Source organism: Chrysochloris asiatica, unplaced genomic scaffold (genome assembly GCF_000296735.1).
Source record: "Chrysochloris asiatica unplaced genomic scaffold, ChrAsi1.0 scaffold00107, whole genome shotgun sequence".
NCBI classification, from domain to species: domain Eukaryota; kingdom Metazoa; phylum Chordata; class Mammalia; order Afrosoricida; family Chrysochloridae; genus Chrysochloris; species Chrysochloris asiatica.
Window position 1 is genome coordinate 6,382,179 of NW_006408625.1, and position 27,359 is coordinate 6,409,537.

At 39.2% G+C, this 27,359-nt stretch overlaps 1 protein-coding gene across 3 annotated transcripts in view; it reads right to left on the reverse strand.

Moving 5' to 3' along the window:
* The window catches only part of CDC14B (cell division cycle 14B), a 156,728-nt gene extending 130,481 nt beyond the window's left edge, over positions 1-26,247 (reverse strand). For all 3 annotated transcript variants that reach the window (XM_006867646.1, XM_006867645.1, XM_006867647.1), the window contains exon 1: positions 25,657-26,247. In XM_006867646.1, the coding sequence (XP_006867708.1) occupies positions 25,657-25,816 (160 nt within the window). In that variant the 5' untranslated portion in view covers positions 25,817-26,247. The remainder of the gene's footprint in view (positions 1-25,656) is intronic.
* Between the last annotated feature and the right edge of the window lie 1,112 nt (positions 26,248-27,359).

Genomic DNA, 27,359 nt, shown 5'->3' on the forward strand with positions numbered 1-27,359 from the left:
AGAGGGGACTTTGTCCTGAAGGAACTTGATTGCTAGCCTTGATGTCTTCCTGGCAAACAGCTTGCTTATTCTTGAAGTAGCCAGTCATGCTGACATTTTTGTTTTGGGTTTTTCCTGATGATCTTTCTTTGAAGATGTATCTTCTGTCACTGTAGCTGTTCCAGTCTGCTTGTCCTTTCTAGTGGGAATGTTCCACCTCATAAGGTTCTGGATGGGATTCAGGATTCCACCTAAAGTCCTATACTCTGTTAAGGCTTTGCAAGAGGCCTATTTCCCTGGGCAAGTTCTAGAACCCCTTTTAGGTATTCTCTCCATTTATCATTTGATGTTATGTATTGGTCTAGTTGTGAGGATTTTCATTTTATTTACATTGAAGTACAACCCATACTGGAGGCTGTAGCCTTTGATCTTCATCACTAAGTATTTTAAGTCCTATTTGCTCTTTCAACCTGCAAGGTTGTATCATCTGCATATCACAGGTTGTTAATATGTCTTCTCCAATCCTGATGCCGCATTCTTCTTCAAATAATCCATATTTTCGGATTATTTGCTCAGCATACATATTTAATAAATATGGTGAAAGAATACAACCCTGGCACACACCCTTCAATGTCCCCCATTTCAGTTTGAACAACAGCTTCTAGAGGTCTGTGTACAGATTCCTCATGAGCACAATTAAGTGTTCCAGAATACTCATTCTCTGCAATGTTGTCTATAGCTTGTCAAAACCTTTGTGTAATTCATAAAGCACAGGTAAACATCTTTATGGTACTCTGCTTTCAGCAAAGAGCCATCTAACATCAGCAATGATAACCCTCATTTTACATCTCAACTGAACCCAGCTTGAACCTCTGACAGTCTTCTGTCAATGTACTACTGCAGCTGTTTTTGAATTATCTTCAGCAAAATTTTACTTGCACTTGATATTGACGATATTGTCTGATGATTTCCACATTCATTTCGATCACCTCTATTTGGAATGGGTACAAATATGGATCTCTTCCAATCAGTTGGTCAGGTAGCTTTCTTCCAAATTTCTTGGAATAGATGAGTTAGTTGTCTTCAGTGCTTCATCAGTTTGTTGAAAGATTTCAATTTGTAATCCATCAACTCCAGGAGCCTTGTTCTTTGCCAAACCTTCAGTGCACCTTGGACGTTTTCCTTCAGTACCATAGAATCTTGATCACATGCTACCTCTTGAAATGTCAGAACATCAACCACATCTTTTTGGTATAGTGACTCTGTATTCCTTCCATTTTCTTTTGATACTTCCTGTCTATCAATATTTAAAGTCAGGGCTTGAATGTTTCCTTCAGTTCTTTCAGCTTGAGAAATACTGAACATATTCTTCCATTTTGGCTTTCTAACTCCAGGTCTTTGCACATTTCATTATAATATTTGATTTTTGTCTTCTCAAGCTGCCATTTGAAATTTTCTATTCATCTTTTACCTCCTCTTTTCTTCCATTTGCTTAAGCATCTCTACGCTAAAGATCAAGTTTCAGACATGCTTTTTGGTCTTTTTCTTCTTTTTTGTCTTCTTAATGACCTTTTGCTTTCTTCCTACATGATGTTCTTGATGTCATCCCAAAACTCTTTTAGCTTCAGTCATTAGTGTCTAATGCATCAAATCTGTTCTTGAGATGATCTCTAAATTCAGGTTGGATACATTCATGGTCATATTTTGGCTCTTGTGGACTTGGTTTAATTTTCTTCAGCGCTAGCCTGATCTTGCATATAAGCAATTGATGGTCTTTTCCACAGTCTGCCCCTGGCCTTGTTTTGGCTTTTCCATAGATGTAATCAATCTGATTTCTGTGCATGCCACTTGATGAGGATCATGTGTATGTTGTTGTTAAGTGCCGTCAAGTCAATTCTGACTCACAGCAACCCTGTATAGAGTTTCCAAGGAGCAGCTGGTGAGCTTGAACCGCCGACTTGGCAGTCCAAACAGCTTTGCAGTCTGGCACATTAACCCACAGCGCCACACCAGGACTCCATATCATGTGTATAGTTGTCTTTTATGTTGCTTTAAAAAGGTATTTGCAATGAAAAAGTTAGTGGTCATGTGATCTCCAGTGTTGTTTCTATCATCAAGGCCATATTTACGGATCCTTCTTCTTTGTTTCCAATCTCTGCATTCCAATCGCCAGTAATTATCACTACATCTTCACTGCATGTTTGATCAATTTCAGACTGAAGAAGTTGACAGAATTCTGCAATTTCATCATCCCTGGCTTTAGTGGTTGGTGTGTAAACTGGAATAATACTTTGTATTAACTGGTCTTCCTTGCAGTTATATGGATATTATCCTATCACAGACAGCATTATACTGCAAGGTAGATTTGAAATGTTGTTTTTTTTTTTTTTATGATGAATGTGATGCCATTCTTCTGCAATTTGTCATTTCTGGTAAAGTAAACCATATTACTGTAAGATTCAAAATTGCCAATAGTAAATAACATTTCCACTCAGTAATGCCTATGTTTGACAACTTCCAATTTTCCTAAATTCATACTTCATACATTCTATGTTCCAATTATTATTTGATGCTTATAGCTTTTTTCTCCTTATTTTGAGCAAATGAAGGTTCTAAAAGCTTTACTCCATTTGTGTCATCATGGTCAATTTTACTTTGAGGAGGCAACTCTTTCCTAGTCACATTTTAAGTGCCTTCCAAACTGAGGGGCTCATCTTCCGGCTATATCTGACAGTATTCTGGTTGCTCTTCATCATGTTTCAGTATTCAATAGTCTGGTGCTATCTGACAATGCTCCACTGTTATTCATAGGGTTTCCAGTGACTAAATATTCCGAAGTAGCCTGTCTCTCCTTCTTCCTAGTTTGTCTTAGTCTGGACACTCAGTTGAAACCTGTCCACAATGAGTGTCCCTGCTGGTTTTTAAAATAGCATTGGCATAGCTTCCAAAATCATGTAACACGCAAGCTCCAGTATGACAAACTGACAGATGAACAGTGTACGCCACAAAAAGTGATAAATAATTAGCCCTAGTCTAAGAACTGTCCTAACAATAAAAGCAAGACCATACGGTTTGTGATTAACTACATGAAATCTCAAGATCATTTACGAAAATATCCAGAACTCAACAGTGCAAATTTTGACATCCAATAAAAGATGACAGGTATACTAAGACACAGAAAAAAACAACCCATAATGAAGGGAATAATCAATCAATCAAAAGAGACCCAAAAACTCCCCAAATGTTAGAAACACATTGAAACAATTATTGTTTCTGCATTCCATATGTTCAGCAAGTTAAGTAGATGAAAACACATGTCTACATGAAAACTTAAATATAAATTTCATAGCAGCACTATTCCTAATAGCCAAAAACAAGTACAAACAACTCAAATGTACATCCATTAATAAACTAATAAAATTTTACAATGCAATGTTGGTGTTGTTGTTAAGTGCCACTGAGTAGATTCCAACTCATAGCGACCCTGTATAGAGTTTCTGAGGAGTAGATGGTGAGTTTGAACAGCCAACCTTGTGGTTCAAACCTACCTTGCTTTATCCCACAGTGCCACACCAGAACTCCATTCCACTTGTAGACCATCTATTGTGTAACTGAAAATTGAGCCATGGGAGTACTTCATTTCCACACCTTAAGGGTGACAGATCATAGTCTCAGAGCCTCCAATCACTCTCTATCTAACCACTAAGCCGGGTCTATTTAAGATTTTGAGTTTTGTTCCACATTTTCTCCCACTCTATCTAGGATCTAGTGTGATTCCATTCAAAGCAGCTGGCAGTGGTAGGGCACCATCTAGTTCTTCTGGTCTCAGAGTCATGGTGACTGATGTTTATTTACAAAGTCCACTGGTCCATTGGACTAATTGTTTCCATGTGTCTTCCATTTTTTTCACTCTTCTTTCCACCAGATGGAGAGAGATCAATAGTTTCCCCTTAGATGGCTACTTATAAGCTTTTAAAACCCCAGTTGCTACTCACCAAAGTAGGATGTACAACATTCTTTGTGGACTATGTTATGCCAACCGACTTTGGTGTTGCCATTTATGTTTTTGAAAAAAAGCTATGTGCAATGAATATGTCATTGGCCTTGCAACAGTCTATCGTGTGATCAAGGGGATAATAATAAGCGTAAAATACATAACAATAGCATAAAAGCCATGATGAGTTAATGAAGGGAATAAAGGTACATTCCTTAATAACTTTGCTGAGTCCAACTATGACTTAAAATTCAAGTGTCAGAAGAACAAAGATTAGTAGGTTCTGCTATTAACTTGTATGGCAGGCAAACAATTTCATCACAACTATATGCAAATCGAAAGGCAAATGGCAAATAGAAAACACATTTGTTAAATCATCACAGATAATCAGTTTTCTAACATTTAAAGAGCCTAATAATAGAAATTGGAAGCAGCCAATAACCCAATAGGCAAAGACTATTTACTGCCAGTTCTTGGATACAACTTACTTATGCTCATAAAAGAAATACATATAAAAACTATACTGACATTATCATTTTCATTGGTAAATTTTGGATAGACAAAATTCCAAAAATGTGGTGACCCAACCTATTAGTAAGGTTATAAGCGAAGGAAATTAGAATTCCCACATTATTGGTTGGACTGTTTGTTGTTGTTGCTAAGTGTCGTAGAGTCAGGCCCAGCCCAATAGCGACCATGCATACAACAGAACACTTCCAGGGTCCTGTACCACACTCACAACTGCTGCTACGCTTGACCTCATTGTTGCTGCCAATGTGCCAATCCATCTCGTTGGAGGTCTCCCTCTTTTTCACTGTCCCTCCACTTTACCAAGCAGGACACCTTTTTCCAGAGACTGTTCTCTCCTGATTACATGTCTGAAGTATGAATGATGAGTCTGACCAAGGAGCATTATGGTCGTACTTCTTCTAAAACAGATCTGTTTGTTCTTCTGGCAGTCCATGGTACCTTTAGTATTCTACTCCAAGACCATAATTCAAATGCAGCAATTCTTCTATGGTCTTCCTTGTTCATTGTCCCAACTTTCTCATGCATATGAAGCTACTGAAAATACCATGGCTTGGACCAGACACACTTTAGTCCTCAAGCTGACATCTTTGCTTTTGAACACCTAAAAGAGGCCTTGTGCAGCAGACTTACAATGTTGTTGTTGTTGTTGTTAAGTGCCGTCGAGTCGGTTCCGACCCATAGCGACCCTGTACAGGGTTTCCGAGGGTGTAAATCTTTACGGGAGTAGAAAGCCTCATCTTTCTCCCGCGGAGCAGCTGGTAGTTTCGAACTGCTGACATTAAGGTTAGCAGCCCGATTCGTAACCACTACGCTACCAGAGCTCCTTACAATACATCATTTAATTTTTTGACAACAAGCAACATTGAAAGCAAAGAAGTTGGGTTGTATATTTACATAATTTCTATCAAAATTGCAAATACAAAGTAAATCTAACATAGTGATTCACTTTTGAAAAGTGATCTCATATATTTTGTTGTTGAGTGCCGTTGAGTCAATTCCATCCTATAGCGACCCTGTATAGGGTTTCCAAGGAGCAGCTGGTAAGCTTGAACCGCCGACCTTGCAGTTCAAATGGCTTTGCAGTCTGGTGCATCAACCCACAGCACCACACCATATACTGCCTGCATATAAGTGAAATTATTTGTACTAGATTAGTCAATACAGCATTATTTTTCATAGTGAAAAACTGAAAATCGTTCAAAAGAACATCGATAACTATTTGACTAAAAAGCTTATGTATATTATAAAGTAAGATCCCATACTTATACAAAAAAAAAGAATGAGGAAGCTCTTCAGGCAATAACATTGAAATATCGCCAAGATATGTCATATTCTATCAGTCCTAAAATGTACATTTTTATATATTTGAATAGCTCTGAAATTAAGCCATCTTACAATCAGTGACTTACGATTATAATTGGCAGCATTTTTCCTTTCTTAGACTTAAAATAATAGCTGCAATCTGCTTTACAATCAGTGAAATATAATATTAGTTGAGAATAGCAAGGTGCAGAATCATTTGTAGACTATGCTTTCAGTTCAAAAAGAATCTACTAAATATAATGAAGCAGCAGAATTGTATATTAGAGCAGAAAAAGGATAATAATGAAAAACCTGGAAAGTCTAAATAAAGTACGCAGTGTAGTTAACAGTTTGTACCAATGTAGGTTTCTTTAGTTTTGACAAATTTACCATTATAACATAAGATGTTAACATTATGAAAACCTGGGTAAGGGCTACAGGAGTTCTTTGTAATTTCTTTATAAATCAAAATATAAAGTTTGTTAAAAGAATATTTTTTAAAGCATCCTTATGTACATTGTATTGCACATGCATTAAAAATAGTCCTCTGGAGAGAATTAAAGCCTACAGGGCTACAGATGAGGGAGAACTTGGCAGATGGGCAGTAAGGACAGGAGGGGATGGTGAAAGACTGTTTCGCTTATTTTTTAATACTATTCTCAGAACCATGTAGGTGTTTACCTATCTAAAATATTAAACATTTCCAAAAGAGATTTTTATGAGAAGGGGATAAAAACAGGTGTCTTAGGCTGGGTACTCTAGAGCAAAACCAGTTAAGTATATATAAATAAATATATAGAGAAATGTATTTCAAGGAAATGGCTCACACAGTTGTGGAGGCTGGCAAGTCCCAAATTTGTGGGCCAGGTGTCAGACTGAAACTGAAAGCGTCTCCTAATTCGCATGGTTGCAGGCACCACTGACTAAGTCAAAATCAGCAGATCAGATGGTAGGCTGCTGGCTCACTGGAGCTGGCAAATCCCCAAATCTGCAGGTTACAGGGCAGGCTATTGGCTCATATCCCAAGAACCAATAGTTCAATGCAAACACTGCCATAACATCTCTATATATTTGATGCAGACCACTCCCTCTCAAGTAAATTCCCCTTATCTCAGAGTACAAATTGGAGGATAATTGCTTAATACTGAGAATCATGGCCAAGTCAAGTTCACAATACTGCTTGCATTTACAACTTAGAGACTATGACAGGAATCCATGGCATGGCTGGGGGTGGGAACCACAACCTCTGAAATTCTTTACCCTATTTTACACAAATAATTTCTGTAAATCTTTCTCAGCAGAAGATCCACAGGAAATAAAGGCATTATTATACCAGGATGTGTCCAGAAGTTTATGGGAAAATTCCATTACCTTGTCATTCTGATTCCTACAAACTTTTCAAGTACCCTTGTTTATCCATACAATGGAAGAAATATCCGTAAGTAATTATGTGATTATTTATGACAATAAAAGATAATTACAACATATGGAGTGGAAAAATAATAAATGACATAATACTACAAGAGTAAGTCAAAAAGTATTACTATAAAATCATAGCACTCTTTATTAAATAAAAGCATAAAATGTGAAGGTACTGTTAATAGACATATTCTCCATCTAAGTCTATACTCCATCAGAGTTCTGGTATGACACTGTAGGATAATCACTGACAGAAAGGTCGGTTGAACTGCAAGGTTAGCAGTTCAAACTCACCAGCTATACAGGGTCACTATGAGTCAGAACTGACTCAATTACACTTAACAAGTCAGTACAATCAGAAGGCAGGGTTTCCATCTCTCTCACCTTTCCCCAGAGAATTCTGTGCTCTTCAATTTATAAATCAAAATGGCAGTTTTGGCATCCTCAAGGGATTCAAATTGTGTCTTTTTAAATGATTTTTGAGTTTTGGAAACAAAAAGAAGTCTGAAGGGGCAAAATCAGGGTTATAGCATAAATGGGGTAAGGCATCCCAACAAAATTTTCTTAGGACAGCCCTTGCTACCCTGGGAAGAATGAGCTGGTGGTATTGTCATGATAAAATTCCTCAGTACAACTTCCCTGACCTTTTTCTCACCAATGCAGTTTTCAATTTTCTTGAAATTTCTTCAGAATACGCTGTCTTGTATCCTTTGAGGAAATCAAGGTTACCCCTTTGGATCCCCAAAACAGTTACTGTAACCTTTTGAGCTCACCTCTCTGCCTTCAATTTAATTGAAACAGCAGACTGATCCACATGGAAGTTAGTGTTTTGACCGAATCTTTTTTTTTTTTAACTTTTTCTTTTTTTTAAGGCATCAGTTCAAATTTACCCCTAGTCCTCGGAAACCCTATTCAGGGTTGTTTGAGTTGGAACCAACTCGATGGCACTTAACAACAACAATGAGAATAGAGAAATGTATTACTGAGAAAACTTGCTGGCAGCCACTACTGATTGAAGAGACATGTTTAAACACATTTTGTTTGGAATAAACCCATCACATATATGAACTGGATTCTAGTAGCAATACTCTTTTATGTATCTGCTTGTTTAGAGTGTTCATCTTGTTTGATGTAAAAATGTATTCCTTCTTGTTGTTGTTGTTAGTGACATCGAATCGGTTCCAATTCATAGCGACCCTGTCTAGGGTCTCCAAGTAGCGACTGCTGAGTATAAACCCCTGACCTTCCCGTCAAACCGACTTTGCAGTCGGACACTTATCCTACAGCGCCACAAAGCATGCACTAAACAATCTAGGCTACCTGTAATAGTCATTAATGATGCTCAACAAATATTTCTGGCTTCCCACCAACAAGGTACTTCTCTGTCCCTTTGTTGTTCAGTGGGAACACATGATAATTCTGGTCAGTGGGCTCTGAGGAGAAATGAAGACTGAAGTGCTGATTCAAGATCCTCCTTAAATTAACGAAGCAACTATAGTATTGAAAAATACGAAGAATACTTATAGTATCCAATTAGGATTATTGGGAAACTTTAAAAACAATGTTGTTGTTTTTAAGTGTCATGGAATCGGTTGCTGTTAAGTGCCATTGAGTCAGTTCTGTATAGGGTTTTCGAGGAGCAGTTGGTAGGTTTGAACTGCAGACCTTGTGGTTCACAGTCCAGTGCTAAGCAGGAGGGAGAGAGAGAGAGAGGTTGCACAGCCTGATAAATTCTAAATCCATGGGTCCGGTGTCAGGCTGGAGACTTCTCCTGACTCATGTAGTTACAGGGGCTAAATAGCCCAAGATTGGGAGGTCTGATGGCAGGCAATACAGCAGACCGCTGGCTCAAGTCCAAACATCCAGAGGTCAGAAGATGATGAGCCAGATGCAAGAAAGCTTTGCAAACATCTATTTAAAATATAAATAGGCCACACCCCTGAGGAAAAATCTCTTTCAACTGATTAGCTGCTCATAATATGCCTCATCATGAAAGGGATTACATCATATCAGGCCACAAAATGGGAGATCACTACATCATAACTGCCAAACTACTGAGAATAATGGCAAAGTTGACACACAACCTTAACCATTACATATGTTGTTGTTGTCATCAAATTGATTCCGACTCATAGTGACCCTGTAAAGTTTCTGATGAGCAGTTGGTAGGCTTGAACCGGTAATCTTTGGTTAGTGGTCCAGAGTTTATTGTACAGTGCCATGTGTTAACCTGTAATTTCCCTACTCTAGATTTAAGTAGCACTTGTTATATGCCTGTTAAATGATTACCTCTTTAGCATTGAAAAACAGTAGGTTTATCACTAAATAGTGTCAAAAGTACCTAACACTTGTACCTAACTCTGGCCTTAATAGAAATAAAAGACCACACTCATATACTCTTTACCAAAGGGTGAATAAGGAGTTCCTGGAAATGAAACCTGAATTGAATCCGCAAAGAGAGACATTCCTGGCATTCCGCATTGGCAATGGTTCAATTTTTCCAGTCACTTCACATTCACTGAAGTCAGGACTTGTCCCTGGCCATAATTCTTCTAGATGCTAATCACACAATTGTTAATCAAACCCTCCAGGCTGCAGTGATGTTTATAAAGCCCTTCATAAAAACCAAAGGGCTTCCAACAGTTCTTCACTGCATCTTTATGTTTACTTGATTTGTTTAACAGCTCCTTGAAGAGGCCTCATTAAGCAGGCATTTTAAATATCCAGTTTAGTACAGGCTGTCCCAGGATTAGGAATGAGTTCTGTCCCATATCTGCCTTAAATAGAATTTGTACAAAAATCAGAACAATTTGGTATGGTTCAAGTAACTTGACTAACATCAGTTAAATGTTGCTTTGTATGTAGTATTTAGTGTACCTTTCAGTGCATTTAAAAAAATAAAATTAAAAAAAAACACTTCCAGATAATCTTTAAATGTTTGCGGGAGCAAAAAGCCTCTTTTTATCCTGTAGGCCATTGGTGGGTTCGAATTGCAAACCTTGTGGTTTACAGTCCAGTGCTTATCATATGGGCCCACTGCACTCCCAACATAATAACACACTAACAATAATAATATAATAATGCGTTGATGCTCCTAAAAAAGTAGCACCCATTTGTTACTAGGATCCATAGTATGTACTTTCTGTGACAGGGCAAGCTGAACAAGACTATGAGATACTGGTGCTGGCAGAGCCTGTTGGTATGGCCCAAGGCCAGTGGACCTGCTACTTAGCTTCTGAGCCTTCCAGGCAGTGCTTAAAGACCTACAGGTGAGCAACATGGCCCAGACCTCAGACACTGTGGAGAGTAAGGTGTGACTAGCCAGTGGTGGGGAGAAAACACACACTTCGTCTGAATCTGCCACTGATTGACTAACTGCCTCCCCTAAATTCCTGTCATTTTCGTGCTCTGTCTGCAAGGCCAGGAGACTCAGTGAATGTTAACTTCCCCCTTTCCTTTGTCCTGCCTTATCAGTTTCACAGGGATTGCAGGCTGAGGGGAGTGAGTGAAAAACTGATACGTTTAGGTATCTAACTTGTTCTGAATAGACCTCTGGTAAAGAGGAAGACCCCCAAGGAGATGGATAGGCCAGGTGGCATCATTGATGGCATCAACTGTGGCAGCGGTAGTGAGGTTGGCCCAGGATCGGACATTGTTTCATTCTGCTGTGCATGGGGTCGCTATGAGTCAGTTCTGACTCAATGGCACCTGACAACAACAACAACAACAACAACAATGTCAGTTAGTACCAGAGTTCTAGGTCAGTTGGACTCCTGGTGTGGCACTATAGGATACGCACTGGACTGTGAACCACAGGTCAGTAGTTCAAATCTACCAGCTGCTCCTCAGAAACCCTATACAGGGTTACTATGAGTTGAAACTGATTCAATGGCACTTAACAACAACTAGCTCAGTTAATGATCCAAAAATTGTTATTGGATGCTTTACAGGGGTTGGTGCATTACATGAACTGTACATAAGTCATAACCCGGGGGCTGTCTGTACTTTTCCATCGGCTCTTTCTAACAAATCTGCACTGTCATTAGCATACCTTTCCTCATCAGTGTTGTTAATGACTATCAAAGATGGCACATGCCCAAGATCAGACCACTGCTCTCCACAAGCCTTCATGACAGACTGGTTGTGGTTGCGCCTAGGGAGCACTGAAGTCTCCAGTACAAAGGTGAGAACTTTATCACTGACTCATCACTGCCCTCATTTGCCACATTACCATTCAAAACTGCTACCAGGACATAGCATGGTGGCAATAAGCCCAGTGAACTGGGGTAGCAGCTGAGAGATCACTAGCTAAGAACTTAAATAACAGCTGTAAGAATTAGAGAAAAAAATAACAATACTGTAATTGGCTTCAGCAGGTGCACTAAATGCAGCACCTCCTCACCCCTTTAGCCCAATTGCCAATTACACCAACATTTTTTCTTGCTCTTATGGCCTCCAGAGCCCACTTTGTCTCCTGTCACAGTACTTGAAAATTATCACTCACCCTCCCCAGCAACCCTCAAGCAATGACTGAGTTATTAGTGTATAAAGTCTCAGCTCCCTTCACCCTCAGGATAACACTGAAGCATGGGTTCTAGCTGGCTCCCAGATTTCCCCTGTGGGATCAAACTCCAGTTATTACAAATGAAGTCTGCTTGATAATGAACCATGAAGTTTGTCTTCCCTAACCTATCTCTCTTCCCCATCACCCTTTTTAGTGTTTCCCAAGATCACTTCCCAAAGGAAGAACTTAAACTGGCATCATTGGTTCAGTCTGTTCTGGGAAAAGCCAAAATAAGACAGTGACAATTTTATATATGTGTAGTGGTTACAAACCGGGCTGCGAACCTTAAGGTCAGCAGTTTGAAACTACCAGCCACTCCGTGGGAGAAAGATGAGGCTTTCTGCTCCCATAAAGATTTACAGCCTTGGAAACCCTGTACAGGGTGGCTATGAGTCGGAACCGACTCAACGGCACTTAACAACAATAACAACAACAAGTTTATCTTTAGTAAAATATTTCAAAAACAATGTAATTACAGGAAAGTAGCCTTTATACAGTTATGGTTAGTGGAGTATGTAATGGGTACACAAAACACATTATTTAAAATTTTTTTGCTGTTATAGCATAACAAAACAAAACTTTCTAAATTTCGCCTATTAGAAAAATATATATTCTCTGAAATAATATAAACGTAGACTTTAACCCATACCTTTGATTTTTTTAAAAGTCAAAATTTCTTTTGCTGTTGTTAAGTGCTGTCGAGTCACTTCTGACTCATAGCGACCTTGTATAGGGGTTTCCAAAGTGAGTTTGAATGGCTACCCTTAAGGTTCAAACTGACCATGCAGTCCAGTGCTTATCCTATAGCGCTACACCAGGGCAATATCCCACATCTATTTTTTGGAAATTCCCAAAACTTTCATATTATGAAAAATTACTTAGCACTGTAGCTGGAAATGCTTGTTGCAGGACAGTGAATTATTTCTTGTCTCTTCTAGTCTTGTCTTTGCAATTCTCAAATAACAACAGGGGGAAGATGCTGATGGATTATATGATTCAGTTGTGAGTGATTGTTGAAAGGGTTAATTACGATGGTAAAAATTTGGAACTCTAGCGTGTATAAAATGAGTCATTTCAGAAGCAGGAACAGGTGAATCTGACTACTATCATACTAAGGACAAAGAGCCAGGGTTGAAGTACATCCTTTGGACACTGAGATCCCAAAGCACTGAACCTCTCAACTCAGGAACAGAAAGCTGTGACACCAGAGAAGCAGCAGCAGCAAAATCAAGAGTCAGAGCACAAGACAGAGCAGTGAGTTTTCCAGCCAATAGAGCAAGTAAATAAAGCTGAGTGTCTTCGGTTAAGAAGCTTGCTCACAGTGTGGGGGGCCTCCAGGCAATTAACTGTGGAAGCTAGGTTTCCTGACCCATACGGTTCAGGCTGAGGCCTATGGTGTATTGGTCTGCTGAGAGCGGTTCTGTGCAACCTTAAAAGAGCTTTCTAACACTGCCAGAGTAGGGCATAGGCCAGAGAGAGGCCTGCAGAGATCCCTGCACATTGAACCTCCTCCACCCAGTAGGGCACAGCAGAGGAGAGGTTGTCCTGACTGTAACAACTGTGCCCTGAACATTTCTAATCCTGAATTGTAGGCTAACTTCCCTTTATTAATAAACCCCATAACTGTGTATATAGGTCTGAGATCTGTGTGATCATTGTAGCAAATTGTGGAACCCAGCTGAATAAAGTGCTATGGTAGGGATGGTTGGCTTCATTTTGGCCAGTGTTGTCTTTAGAATCTATAAATTTAATCTCTAAAAATGCATTTGATCAAAACAATGTGAATAGGTCTGAGTAAATACTGGAAGTTTTGAGATATAGCTTCTTTTTCCAGCCCTCCCAGAAGTGCAGATTTCATTACATTTATTTTTTACATTTTGGAGCACAGCTGTTATTTGATCCAGGATCACTGTTAAATCTTGCCACTTGTTTCCAGTAGACCATAAGCGCAATGGGAGACAGCCCTGGGGAAGTAGGGAAAAGGGTATGCTGATAAGTACAGTCCATCTTCCCCACCCCCACCCCCAAACACTGACAGGGCAATGGTAAAGTCAGAAGGAAGGAGAAAGCAGAGACTTGGCGTTATTACTGTGATTGAGAGCAGTTAACTAGTTCAGGAGGGCAAATAAGAGAATCATTAAAACCCAGCTCTGAAAAGCTTCCTTTCCTACTATCCAGAGACTCAGAGGCAACAATTTTGGAGTGTCCATGACATTCATAGATAAGCTCCTCCATGTAATTTATACCTTGTTTTGTTTTATATCCAGTTCTGTGAGCTAAAGTGTCTGAAATCTCTATTGCAACCCTCGCTGCAGCTATTACTAAGATAAAGCCAAAACAGGCATTCAGACATGGGTCAAGTCTGTTACCTCATGTGTAGCTTTTGCAACAGCCACTGCAAGGATGAGATTTTTACAAACATTCAAACATACCCTGATTGAGTTTGTGCCTTTTCAGTCACAGTAGTTTAAAATTGTTGTTGTTGTGTGCCATGGAGATGGTTCCGACTCATAGTGACCCTGTATATCCGAGGCTGTAAATCGTTAATGGGAGCAGAAAGCCTCATCTTTCTCCCGCAGAACAGCTGGTAGTTTCGAACTGCTGACCTTGAGGTTTGCAGCCCAATTCGTAACCACTATGCTACCAGAGCTCCTTATAGTGGAGTTAAATTTCCAGCCTTGGTTGTATTTGCTAACTAAATTCAAAACTTTTTTTGACAGTTTATTGTCATAAAGAAATCCATATTCACGTACGAGGTGCTTAGAACAAGCTATCTAATGACAGCAGTACAGTAAAAAAATTTCATGAGCAAATTGAGAACAGCTCCCAAACATTTAAAACCATATTTAAAATTTTCAGGCATTCATGTCAAAGCAGTTCTTCCTCAGTATCCATAAAAGAATGTGAAAATCAGAAGGCTTTTCAGTTCAAGTTACACATAATATATCGAGTCCCTGAAATATTTAGCAATCTTTATCTTCAGTACCGTTTAAGAAGCAATACTCAGCTTAAAAAATACTCTATAAATACTTCTTGCCAAGAATAAACAAAGTGTCTCGTTTTAAATTATCCACTGGAAGCTTTGGGATTCAAATTAGAAAAATATCAAATAATCAATTAAAATTTACACCTTTCAATTTAGGTTTTGGTTTAGTAGAGATGTGACTTTCAGTACATTATTTATTCTGTATATGGTGGTTCCATAGGATCAGCACTGGACTGCGAACCACAAGATGGACAGTTCAAGCCCAACAGTTGCTCTGTGGGAGAAAGACAGGGCTTTTTTTGCTCCCAAAGATTTTTAAAGCCTCTGCAACACTATATAGGGTCACTATGAGTCACAACCTTCTCAACAACACTTAACAGTATACCCAAAATGAAGCTTTTAAAGGTTAAAACATCATTTTCACCTGACAGGGAAAAATCATTCACGTCATGTAGGAATTATCAGGTGAAATTTCCATCACAAAAATTCTCTCAAACTCATAAGTTTAAGTGAAGAGAGTAAAACTACACAATGACTACTTCCTTCCTTATCTTCATTGAGAGGATGATTAAGTCTATTCCTTCTCATTTCTTGCAGATATAAGATATCATGTTGTAAATCTTCACATTCCTCCAGAAATAATACTTGTCCCATTCCCCTACTTAAAGAAGTTGCTTAAAGAATATTTGCTGAATGAGTACCTTAATTCCACAAATGAGTCTAAATGAACAAAATGCAGTAGAAATGGTACTAAAACAGTGGGCTTGGCAGAATTTGTAAATTTGGAAAAGGTATAAAAAGATCAAAGTCAAATTGATTAGCAGTGCCAAAAAAGTAATTTTACTTTCAAATTGGAACTTGAAGGAATAATTATCAATGACAAAAGGAACAAGGTGCTTTTTTTTTCTTATATATAAAGTATACTGTCAACCAAAATTTTAAATTAATGGTATAAAAGAAAGGAAGTATGTGGCATTATACAATTAAAATAAATTTACCCAGCCTCACATCCTCACCTTTTCAGATTCAAAAAAACCAATGAGATCAAATCTTGTGTGGTGAATAAACTACTGTCTTAGTTCTCTAGGGCTGCTATAACAGAAATATCAATCAAGTGAATGGCTTTAATGAACAGAAATTTATTCTCTCACAGTGCAGGAGACGTGAAGTCTAAGTTCAGAGCACCTGCTCTAGAGGAAGACTTTCTTTGTTGGCTCTGGGGCCTTCTCTCCTTTCAACATCTGTGGGCTGGGCATTCCTGAGAGATCTCCATGTGTCTTGGCATTAATTTACCACTGGCTCTAGGAAGTTCACAGCACAAGGACCACAGGTCCAAAGGATATGCTCTACTCACAGCTCTTCTTTTTTGGTGGTAGTAGGTCCCCCTCTCTCTATCTGCTCCCTTTTCTCTCTTTTTATTTCTGATAAGATCAAAGGTAATACAGGCCACACCAGAGGGAAACTTCCTTTACATAGGATCAGAGATATGACCTGATGAAGGGTATTGTCCTGGTGTGGTGCTGTGGGCTAACGTGTCAGACTGCAAAGTCGTTTGAATTGCAAGGTCACTGGTTCAAGCTCTCCAGTTGCTCCTTGGAAACCCTATACAGGGTCGTTATGGGTCAGAATTGACTGCACAGCACTTAACAACAACATCCCACCCTTTCAGATGACATCATAGGGCATAATTACATCATTGCCAAACCACAGAGAATTATGGCTCAGAGAAGTTGACACATATTTTGGGAGGGCACAATTCAGTCCATGACACCCTCTAAGAGAACTGCTTCTATAGAATATACAAGGGGGGCTTCAAAAATTTTGTGGAAACTTTTATTGTCTTTTCATTCCATTTTTCCAAGAGATTTTTTGAAGGACCTTTATAAATGATACTAAGAATCAAAGAAGCTGTATAAAAGTTAGCAAATTTTAAAACCGTTTGTTAATATACAGGGCCACTCAGGTTTCTTATTTTGATAAATACTTTTATTTGAAGACCTTTAAAATATCAAAGTGAATTAAAATACTTTCTAATTAAATATATATGGAGAAATTAAGTCTCCCTATTCCCCAAATTTAATCTTACATCTCATAAGATTTTCCTCTTGTTGATGCTGTCAATAAGGTGTGTATATATATATATACTAACATCTTAAGCCTGTCCATTAAGCAATAACTAGAACTGAAAAACAAAATTTTTTTAAAGATAAGGATAGCTGCTATGTATAGTTATAACTCATTATAAGTATCCTTTCAGCAAGAGCCTATAAAAGTGAGATTCAATTTTAAAAGAAAATGTTTCGTTTTAGCAAACATATCTACCATCCAAATTTGACATTCATAATTCAGTAAAATATCAGGGAAACTACTTTGACCATTATCAATATATAGACACCAACAAAACTTTTCATATAAAGACAAATTTCAACTACATTGTAAACATACCAAGATACTCTATAGTTACAGAAAAATGAATCTACTATCTAGTACCAAGTTTAAGACAACAAACAGGAAAGGATGGAACCAAGAATCACAGCTAACAAATTATATTCTATAGTTTTAAATCATCAGAAAGAACTGCAAGTAGAGTCAATGATCTGAATACCTTTGTTGGAGCAGTATCCATGAAAAGCTAAAGAAAAAAAAGAGAGAGAGAAGGGCGTAAAACTTTCATATAAACTAGAGAATCCAGATGAAATGTACATATTTACATAGTCTTGAATTTAGGAAGGTTAAAAATCAATTTTACTTTTTGGAAAATGTTTCTTAAAAGTAATCTCTGCCTAGAATACAACAGCACTTCCTAAAGGAAAAAAAAAAAAAATGACTAACCTTTGAAGCTAAAAACCAAAGAATAATGAAAAACGGTATCAGAAGACTGTTTATTTCCCACAGAGTCAGTTTCTCTGTCTCTAGTAAATTCTTTCAAAAAATAAATTGTCTAAAACAACCCTGCATCTACTTACCTTGTAAAGATACCTGCCCTAAGTGAGGAACACCATTTAAGTGTTCAGATAAACTAGTCTACATCAATGTGTATTGTTTTTTCCTCCCTGAAATTCCAATGAATGTGAATTAATGTGAAAGACCTTGAAAGATTGGTTTAAATTACAAATACTCTGTAGCTAGAATAGAAATAAGGAGTCCTGACATGGCACTGTAGGATAAGCACTAGATGGCAAGATCCGTTGTTCAAACTTGCCAGCTACTCCTTGGAAACTCTACACAGGGCCACTATGAATCAGTACTGATCTGACAGCATTTAAAAACGGGATAGGAAAGAAAACACTACTGGCTATTGATTTTCTTTTTCCACTGTAATAAAAATAGTATCTTTAAAAATATAATTTATTTCTGATTCCCACCCCTTCCAAATAACTTGTATATCTGTGCTATACATTAAGCCTAGAAAGACCTTTTGAAGGGCAATTTGATTTACAAAAGAAGAACAAAATGTGCATCTGCCAATCATATGCACCACAAGTACCAATTTGTGAAATACTATTTAAAAACAAATGTACTAGAACAATCATATTTTAAAATAAACACTCCGTCTCTTCTTCCTCTCTTCCCTTCTGCCTCCTGCCTTCTCTCTCCTGCAGAGGTTACCTTCCTCACCCTGAATAAAAGTCTCTAGATGGGCAAAAAAATAAATAATTCATATTCTATCATAAGTAAAGAATTTACTCTGTATTTCATTTCTCTTAATTTTCTACCTGAGGTACTTCATGAGACTTCTGCATCTTTAAGAAGACCCTTCACTACAGTAAGCTTGATGTTATTAAGTGCCAGCTGAGTCGGTTCTGACTCACAACAACCCTGCATAGGGTTTCCTATTTTCAGACTGGTGAGTCTGAACAGCGGTTTACACCGACCTTGTGTCCAGTGTTTACCTTAGCTGCAATTTAATATTAAGCAGTATGCAAGATCTTCACTATAAGTATAATAAAAAATCTTTAACAGTAGCCTCAAAAATGAAGCAATAGCTTCAGTTGATTCTTTATCTTGTAAGGAATCTTTAAAGAAAAACCATAACATTTGCCCAAGGCCAGAAAGATAATCCACACACAGGCAAAACATCCTCCACCACTCAAAAAGACTGAGCCAACCTCATCTGGAGCACTTCTGCCCTGAAGATCATTCATAGATGGCGAGCGACAAACACACTGCATTTTCACTGTGCTGATTCACTGAACCTTTTGTTGTGCTAGTGCACATATGTAGGAAATTTGCTTCTTAGCTTGAAAGCCTTCCAGCCAGAATGACTGGGTCTCAGTTTGCTCTTTGTATTCCCAGTCTACTCCACTGCCATCAACCACACAATACTAGAGAACATTTAGGAGTCCTGATTGTCAAACAGGCACAAGTCAAGCTCCTCACGTGCATCCTCCCCATTTTTATCCTCACAACTGTAGTTTTCATTTTTTAAAGTGATACGGGATCTGAGGCACTAAAAGGAGTCTTGGTAGTATAGTGGGTTATGCATTGGGCTGGTAACTGCAAGGTTCACAGTTCAAATCCACCAGCTAGCTGCTCCTCAGGAGAAAGAAGAGATTTCTATGCCTGTAAAGATTGGTTATGTCCCATGAAGTCGGTTCCGATGCATAGCAACCCTGTATATTCTGTCCAAGACCGCAAATCTTTACAAGAGCCAAAAGCCTCATCTGTCTCCCATGAAACAGCTGGTAGTTTTGAACTGCTGACCTTAAGGTTAGAGCCTAACTCATAACCACTCCACTACCAGAGCTCCTTGGAAACCCTACAGGGTCGCTATGAATAGGAACCGTGCCCAGGGCACACAGCAGTGGTGCTCATCCCAGTGGGGCAGGGACTTGCTTTCCGTGGTGTCTTTATGATTAATCACTAGATAGCCAGCTTTGTAGAATTACTGTCTTTTCAAAATCTCTATGTTCAAAGTTTTTCTTCCCAACACAATTCAACCAGGATGTTTCCTCCAAACACCAGTTCTTCCCTCGGGCACTCTAAACTTTTATTTTCATAATTAACACAGAAAATATAAACTCCATGAGACCAGGGACTTTATCTCTAATAGTGATCTATTTTTAGCAACTTAAAAAAAAAAAACAGAGTAGGTATTCATTACATACTTGTTTAAGAAATAGACTATCTGGACAATTTGGAAAACAGTATTGCAGGAGGACTTGAATTATGTATTTGGTTGGTTCATTTTTCCAAAATCAATAGGTAATTATTCATCTCTCTAATCCAATTTGACAGGTAAACTTACTAAGCACCTATTATGATATTGCCTACTAGGCTAAGCAGCACAGAATTAAATAGTAGATGCTCAATACATGCATATAATACTGTACAGCTGCTTTATCTGTTGGAAAGAGTAGAAGTAAAGGGACTAGGGTTTCATTAGGGTTTTGCCAAAAACAAATTTAGCCAAATCATTTGGCCAAATCATTTATCTCTGGACCTTGGCTGCTTCAGGGAGAAAAGTGAGAGTTGTATTATTTCTAGTTGACATTTTGACATTCTTTTAAAATACCTGTCCCATCATTTCAGAGATGTCCAGAAACTATCTCAGCGTTTCCAAGAAATGTGATATTTATGTGCCCATACATTCCTTCTATCCTCAATATCTACAACAGCGCTTCATTCATTCATTCATTCACTCATTCATTCTCCATAACCCCAGGAAGGAATTGGGGAAATTCATTCCCATTCTACAACACAAAACAGAATTGGCACTGACTAGAAATTCTTTGACATTTAGTACCATTTCCACAACCCAGTTATTCCACGTTCCCTTCATCTCTATGCCAAGCCACTCTTGTTGTCTATCTAAGCAGGAATATTCAAAGGGTGTTAACATTTTGTCTGTGTGTGATTCTGGAATGCCTAAAGAATTAGAGTTGTGGCTAATAACTAACACTGACAACACTGTACATAAAAAGACTGAGGAACTAAACAAATAACTAAATTAACAGAAATTTACACTATAAGCAAATATAAGAGTGAATAAAGGAGTAAGTCATAGGCAAGAAGGAAGATAAACACTACAAACATTGATGAACTTTACTTATTGAAACTCTTCCTTGATTTACTGACCTATATAACAGCACTCCTTTGCCATGAAAAAAATATGTTTATGTATAATGGAAACAATGAATATGCATAATAAGCATTCAGTAAATGCTATTTGAACTAATGAATTAATTTTTGCTGTCTGATGATTATCTGGTATGAATTTTAAAGGTACTAAAAAGAAATGGGTTATGGTGCACAGTATTTATTTAATTTTATTTGATGAATATCCAATACAGCACCATTAATCAGTGCTTTAAAATGGCAAACTTTACTTGGGCCTACAGTATCTCCAACAAAATTATTACTGGACAGACACTCTTTTAAAAGAATAACATGGTAGATACTGGAAACCCTTTTTTAAAAAAGGAGGGGGGCAAGGAATCTTTTTAGCTATTTAAGGATCCTTGGTCACGCAGTGGTAGCACTCTCAGCTGCTAACAAAAAAGTTGGTGGTTCAAACCCACCAGCCTCTCTCTGGAAGAAAGATGTAGCTACCTACAAGATGTGACCATCTGCCTCCCTAAAGATTTACAGCCTTGGAAACCCTAGGGGCAGTTCTACGCTGTTCTATAGGGTTCCTATGAGTCACAACTGATATGATGGCAGTAGATTTGGCTTTTCAATTACCGATTTATTAGTTAAATCCTTAAAATCAAAGAGTAAATCGAAACTGTGCCAAATATATGCTTGGATCAAACAATTATCAAACTTATCAAACAAATATCACATGGTAGTGTTATAATCTTTAACCCTTTTTTTCTTATTACTAAAGAAGAATGTGTTCTGTAGCATTTGCTCATCCCTCTTTGCTGCACAGCAAGATTTTTTTTTTTTTTCTCCATTAATTCAGAAAATAGTTATGGAAGGCCCTACTTAAGGGCTGGGAATACAAAAAATTTTTTTTAAAGATTTAGACTTCTAGTCTCAAGGAAGTTCATGGGAAAATCCAAAGTCTGACTTTGTCCAACTGCTTTTCTTGGGCATTTCTACTATCTTTAGAATTATCTAGTTCCAAGTATATTTAGAGCCTTCTCTCCCCTCAACCATCCCAACCCCTTCCTCCCCCCACCCCCCAATTTCTTTGACTCTTACCAACTCATTCAGATCTTGTCTTGGCTCCGTTATTATCAGCATTAATGTATACAGTTTATATTTTACAAGATCTATGGCCTTCACCTGCTTCACTGGAGGTGTACCAGGAATATAACGTAAGTAAAATATTTAGTCTTTACACATGGCAGGAGCTGGATGAATGGCTAGATAAGTTAAGTGGTTCAGACTAAAAATAAAACCCTATCAGTCTGCTTAGACACTAAACAATAGTGACCACACAGCAAAGGACTACATGACAGAAATGATACCAAACACAGTTGATTATTAAATACATACACACACATGAAATATCCTGAGATCTATAATGATTTCAATTTACAGCTAAAATAATTTGCAATATAAATGTCAAAGGATAAAAGTAAAAAAACAAACAGTCAAGGTATTTAAGGGCATGGTGGGAATATGTGACAACATGCATACATTTCTACAAACCAATCCCATGTGTAAGAATGCCATAGTAAGTGGGGACATAAATGCTAACAAAACAAAATCCTCATACAATGTTGGTGGTGCAGCTACTATGGAAAAGAGTCTCGCGGTTCTGCCAAAAATTAGCCATGTAACCCAGCAATTCTACTCTCAGGTACACAGGAGTATACGCAAAAGAACTGAAAACATATGCCAACATAAAAACTTGTACACAAATGTTTATAATAGCATACTCATAATAAGCAAAAAGTAGAAACAACCCAAATGCCCATAGCTTGATGAACTGAGTAGGCAAAAAGCATCTGTAAAATGTTTCTTTCCTTAAGTCAGAAAGGAACACTTGCCTTAAGGTTTTTTTTATTTTTCAGAAGTTAATGCCTAAAGTTATTTTAAAAGTGAAAAGCAGGTGAACACAAAATAAGTAAAGATATTTAAAACAAATTGTCTTAATTGGCAATCAAATTCTATACAATTTCAAAGCTCTGCCTGCATCCCCATCCTCCCATCCTCGCAGAGATATTATATAATATTTCAGTAGATGAAGTTTTTGCTAATAGATTTTTTTCAAGTGGGGAAAGGAGTATAATATTTTAAATTCATATGACCTGGGCCTCACATTTTCATTTCTAGACATCTACCATACAGTTATAGTCACATATGTATGCAGGTAAGTATACATCTGTTACTACAGCCATTTGCAATACAGATTTTTTAAAAAAAAAACACATTACCATTAAATGTGCAGACCTGATGTGGTGCTGTGCGTTAATGCGCTGGACTGCAAAGTCGGTTTGAACCACAAGGTCGGCAGTTCAACCTCACCAGTCACTACTGGGAAACCCTATACAGAGTCAGACTTGACTTGATGGCACTTAGCAGCAACAACCATTAAATAAACCACAATTCAGCCTACAATGGAACACCATTAAAAAGAAAGCTATTCTGGCCAAAATGACACAATTTCTAGAATCTTTCCAATGCATAGAAAATTGAAGTGGGGGGAAAGTCTTATAACTAGGGGAGGATGACTAACTCTCTCCATATATCTTCTCTTGTTAATGTTCAGCTTAAAAAATAAACACACACACAAACAAACATGTACGTTCTTACATTTAAAAAAAACAAAACCCAAAAACAGTTGGAAAGGACAGATCCAAGTTGCCATTTGCTGAGAACTAGGCCCCAACAGAACAATAACAAAATCAGACCCAATAATCTAAACTCTACATCCAAAATGATTTTAATATGTCTTATACATCACACTGAAATAGAATCATTGTCATTTTTAGAGTATCACCAAAGGACACTTCAAGAAAAGCCTTATTCCTTTGGAGCTATCTTATAGTGAGATGAGATTCTTTCATTACTTTGGCTTGTAATATGAGCAACAGCATTGTGATTTTATACAATGCAACTTTTTCGTCACTATAAATTAATTTCCAGCTTGCTGATTATTTTCTGAAGTCAATTCACTGGTCACTGCTTCATGAAGGCCAGTGACATTATTTTATCTCCATGAAAGAGAAAGATGTACTCTAATGGTTTTGCTGTCAAAAGGTTGAATTGGAAATAAATGAAATGTTCATCAATAGGGAGCTATTTAAAGACAGAAGACTTAGCAGTCATTAAAAACAAATGTGGAAAAAAACAAAATGAGGCAGCTTTATATACTAACCATAAAGAACCATCATTCTGCGTGAAAATAAAAAAATGTGCAAAATGTGTTGTATGCCACTGTGTACTCAGATGGTACAAAATGCATACATACGTCTGTATGCATAGTCTATTTCTGGAAGAACTCACAAGAAACTGTAAACAGTAGCGGCCTCTGGGGAAGGGCACCCAGAGGCAGGCAGGCCAACTTTTTACTGTATACATCCGTGTCCCATCAGAATGAGTATTCTGTACCTGATACTTAACATTTCTTGTCTTAAAATGTAATTAAATGCCATTAAAAACTACTTTTACGAGGGTGTAAATAACAAAAGGCATTAGGGATGGCTATTCACCTAGTCCCCAACCCGGCCCTTGGCGAGGCCTTCTCCCAGGAGTGTACACAATGAGGGAACCTTGTTTATCTGGTTCAAGATGGCTTCACCTCTCGCAGTAGCAGCCCGTATCCTGGACCCTGGAATCCCAGACCCTCTTTCTTTTACAGGTTCTGGTCAAAAACAGGTACTTAGAGCAGTTTCTTCCTTTCTCTTCCTCACTCATGTCTCAACTTTGTTTTAAAAGGACCGTAGTTTCCAGACTGTCCTTCATTCCTGGATATAATTTCTACTAAATTCCTTGTTTGTCTAAACACTTTCTAATATTCTGACCACATTAATTTACTTGACTTATCTGCAGCCAGGGCAGGTTGCAGATCATGAAAATCCCACATGCCTAGCTTTGCATATTCCGCCACGTTAAAGACTGCAGATTCCCTTAAAACCAAATACAAATATGCTGTTTACATTTTCACACACATCATCTCATTTAATGCCCTCACACGCCTTGGTGTCAATCCTAGCAAACCTAGTAGCTGCTAATTGAATTTTAGCATCAGCATTAATAATACAGCTACCAAAAAGTGGCTTTCCTACCTACTCCGGCTAAGATTTTTCAAGTGGCAAACGGCCATCACCGTGACACATTCCTGCCCCAAGCCCTGGAGGAGGGATTGTCCCTAGGAGGTTTGGGGTGTACAGGTGTGTGAGCTCTGGGGAAGGGCAGAGTGAAATTAGTCCCAGAGAGAAAGAAGATTGGGATTCCGGGTTTAGCTCCGGGAATGCTTCACCACTGGAGACTCGCTCGATTTCCTACTGAGCAGCTGAGTGGTTTGTCAAACGCCAAACCTACAGGGCAGCTCCCGCACCAAGTGCGTTCAGCACGCTCGGCAAATCCTTAGCGCTAATTCAGAGGTTCAAACTCACGTTGAGTCAAACGTGCCTCAAACTCTAGCACTCACTGTCTACAAGAACTTTAAAAAAAGCCAGAGAGAGAGAGACATTCCAGGTGCTGAGCTGACGCCAGCCATTTAGAATGGTGACCCTTGGCCCATCTTGATGAGGGAGATAGGTGCAAAATGGGTAAAGTTACAGCGAGCAACAAAAGCAGGGGTGGGGTGAGCGCTCTCCCGAACAGGGAAGCTGAAGGGGGTGTGGCAGGCTAGGGCTTAAGGAGGGGGCGGGAGGGGGGTTGGTGGAGTGGAGGCGTGTCGGACAGCCAGGGAGAGGCTCCTCTACAGCCTGGCTGGGTGGGCTAAGACCGGGTGCCCCCGCCACGCGCTCGCTGGCTCACCGGAGATGTCCAGGTACAGGTCGTCCTGGTGGTCCAGGTGGTGCAGTTCCGGCGACGTGGAGCTGCGGCTCTTCTTCATGCCAGCCGAGGCTGACGAGCAGCGCCGGGAGCAGGGGGGCGCGGCGGCCCAGCTTGGCCGCCGCTCGCTCTTCCGCTTCATGGAGACTGCCGGCCCGTCAGGGGGCCACAACCATGGCCCTGCGCGTCCGCCGAGGCTCCCACAAGCCCGGCGTGCTGGCACTTGGGGCGGCGGGCGCGGAGCGGCGTTACGGGGACGACCTGCGCCGGCCGAGCCCTGCGGGAGGCGGCCACGCAGGAGATGGAGGAAGGGCCCGGTCCGCTGCACCTACCCCGCTCTCTTCGCGGGCGCCGTGGGACCCGCGCCGCAGCCCTAGCTACAGCGCCTCCAGTCGCTGCGGGCGCCCCCCGGCCCGCCCCCAGGTCTCTGCGGCTGAGGCAGTAGTGCTGCTGCCGGCGGCTGGGGCTGCCCGGGGTAGCCGTGAGTGCCCACGGCGGCCGCAGATGCTGCTGCGGAGGCGCGGGAGCAAAGCGGGCCGCAGCTCCTGGGGATCCCAGGAGGGCTGTTCCGTGGAGTTTCATTCACAAAAAAGGGCCCACAACCCTCCTCGGGGCCCGCAAACTGTATTCTTTCATTGGTCAACAATGCTTGACGTCACGGAGAAGGGGCTTTTCTACAGGCAGGTACTCAGTGACGCCATAAAGAAAAGGCTGAGCGATTCCACCAATCAGAGATACAGTGCCCTTGACCCTCAGCCAGCCCCCCAACTTTTTTTTGTTTCTTCTTTGACCCCAGAATATCAAGACCCCAGTACTCAACTTTCTTTAGTAAGTCACCAAACTTTTACACCGTTCTACTCTATTGTCTTAACTCCAGTTATTCGACATTTATATTTTTAAAAGTATGTCTTAGGTTCCGTTGTAATTCGCTCCAAGTGAAAGGGACTCTTGCAATGGCTGTTGGTTTAGAAAAGTATTGACTGATTAAATTGTCCGCTGCTATGTAGTTTTAGATTTAGGAGTACTGGTGTAGGATGTACACTGGACTGCAAGGTCGGTTTGAACCGCCAAATCGCTGGTTCAATGACCAACGCAACTCCGAGACGCTATACAGAGTCGCTATGACTCGGAACCAACTCCAGCACTTAACAATTTATTAACATGTAGATTTAAGGTATGAGTTAGTCTCAGAACTACTACCTTCTATTTATGGATCTAAGCCTAGTATTAAAAAAGACCTAGGGCTTAAGGAGTGGGTGAAATTACCACAGAAACACGATCTCCCTCCTGCAATGGTATGCATCTCACAAATCTTCATCTCTGAATACAATGTCCACATTAACCTCACAATTCTTCATCTCTGAATACAATGTCCACATTAACTCAGTGTTATGCTTCCTTAGCAGTATTTTTCATAGCTTAAGTACTTACAGGGTTTGATTATGAAGTATTGAAGCAAGTATCAAAAGTTACTCCTCGAACTTTTATCTTTTCAAACTGTAAAGTCATATTCCCTACTTTTTCTGCTGCGTTGAAATAATGCCTTATCTCTCTTGAACTTAACCAAAGCTATCATATGGAGGACCCTTAGCCATATTTCCGTGGTAGTATACAGAAGGGATGAGGAGTTTGGAGTTCGATATCATAGTCCAAAATTTTACAGCATCTGCAAATTATTCCTGATT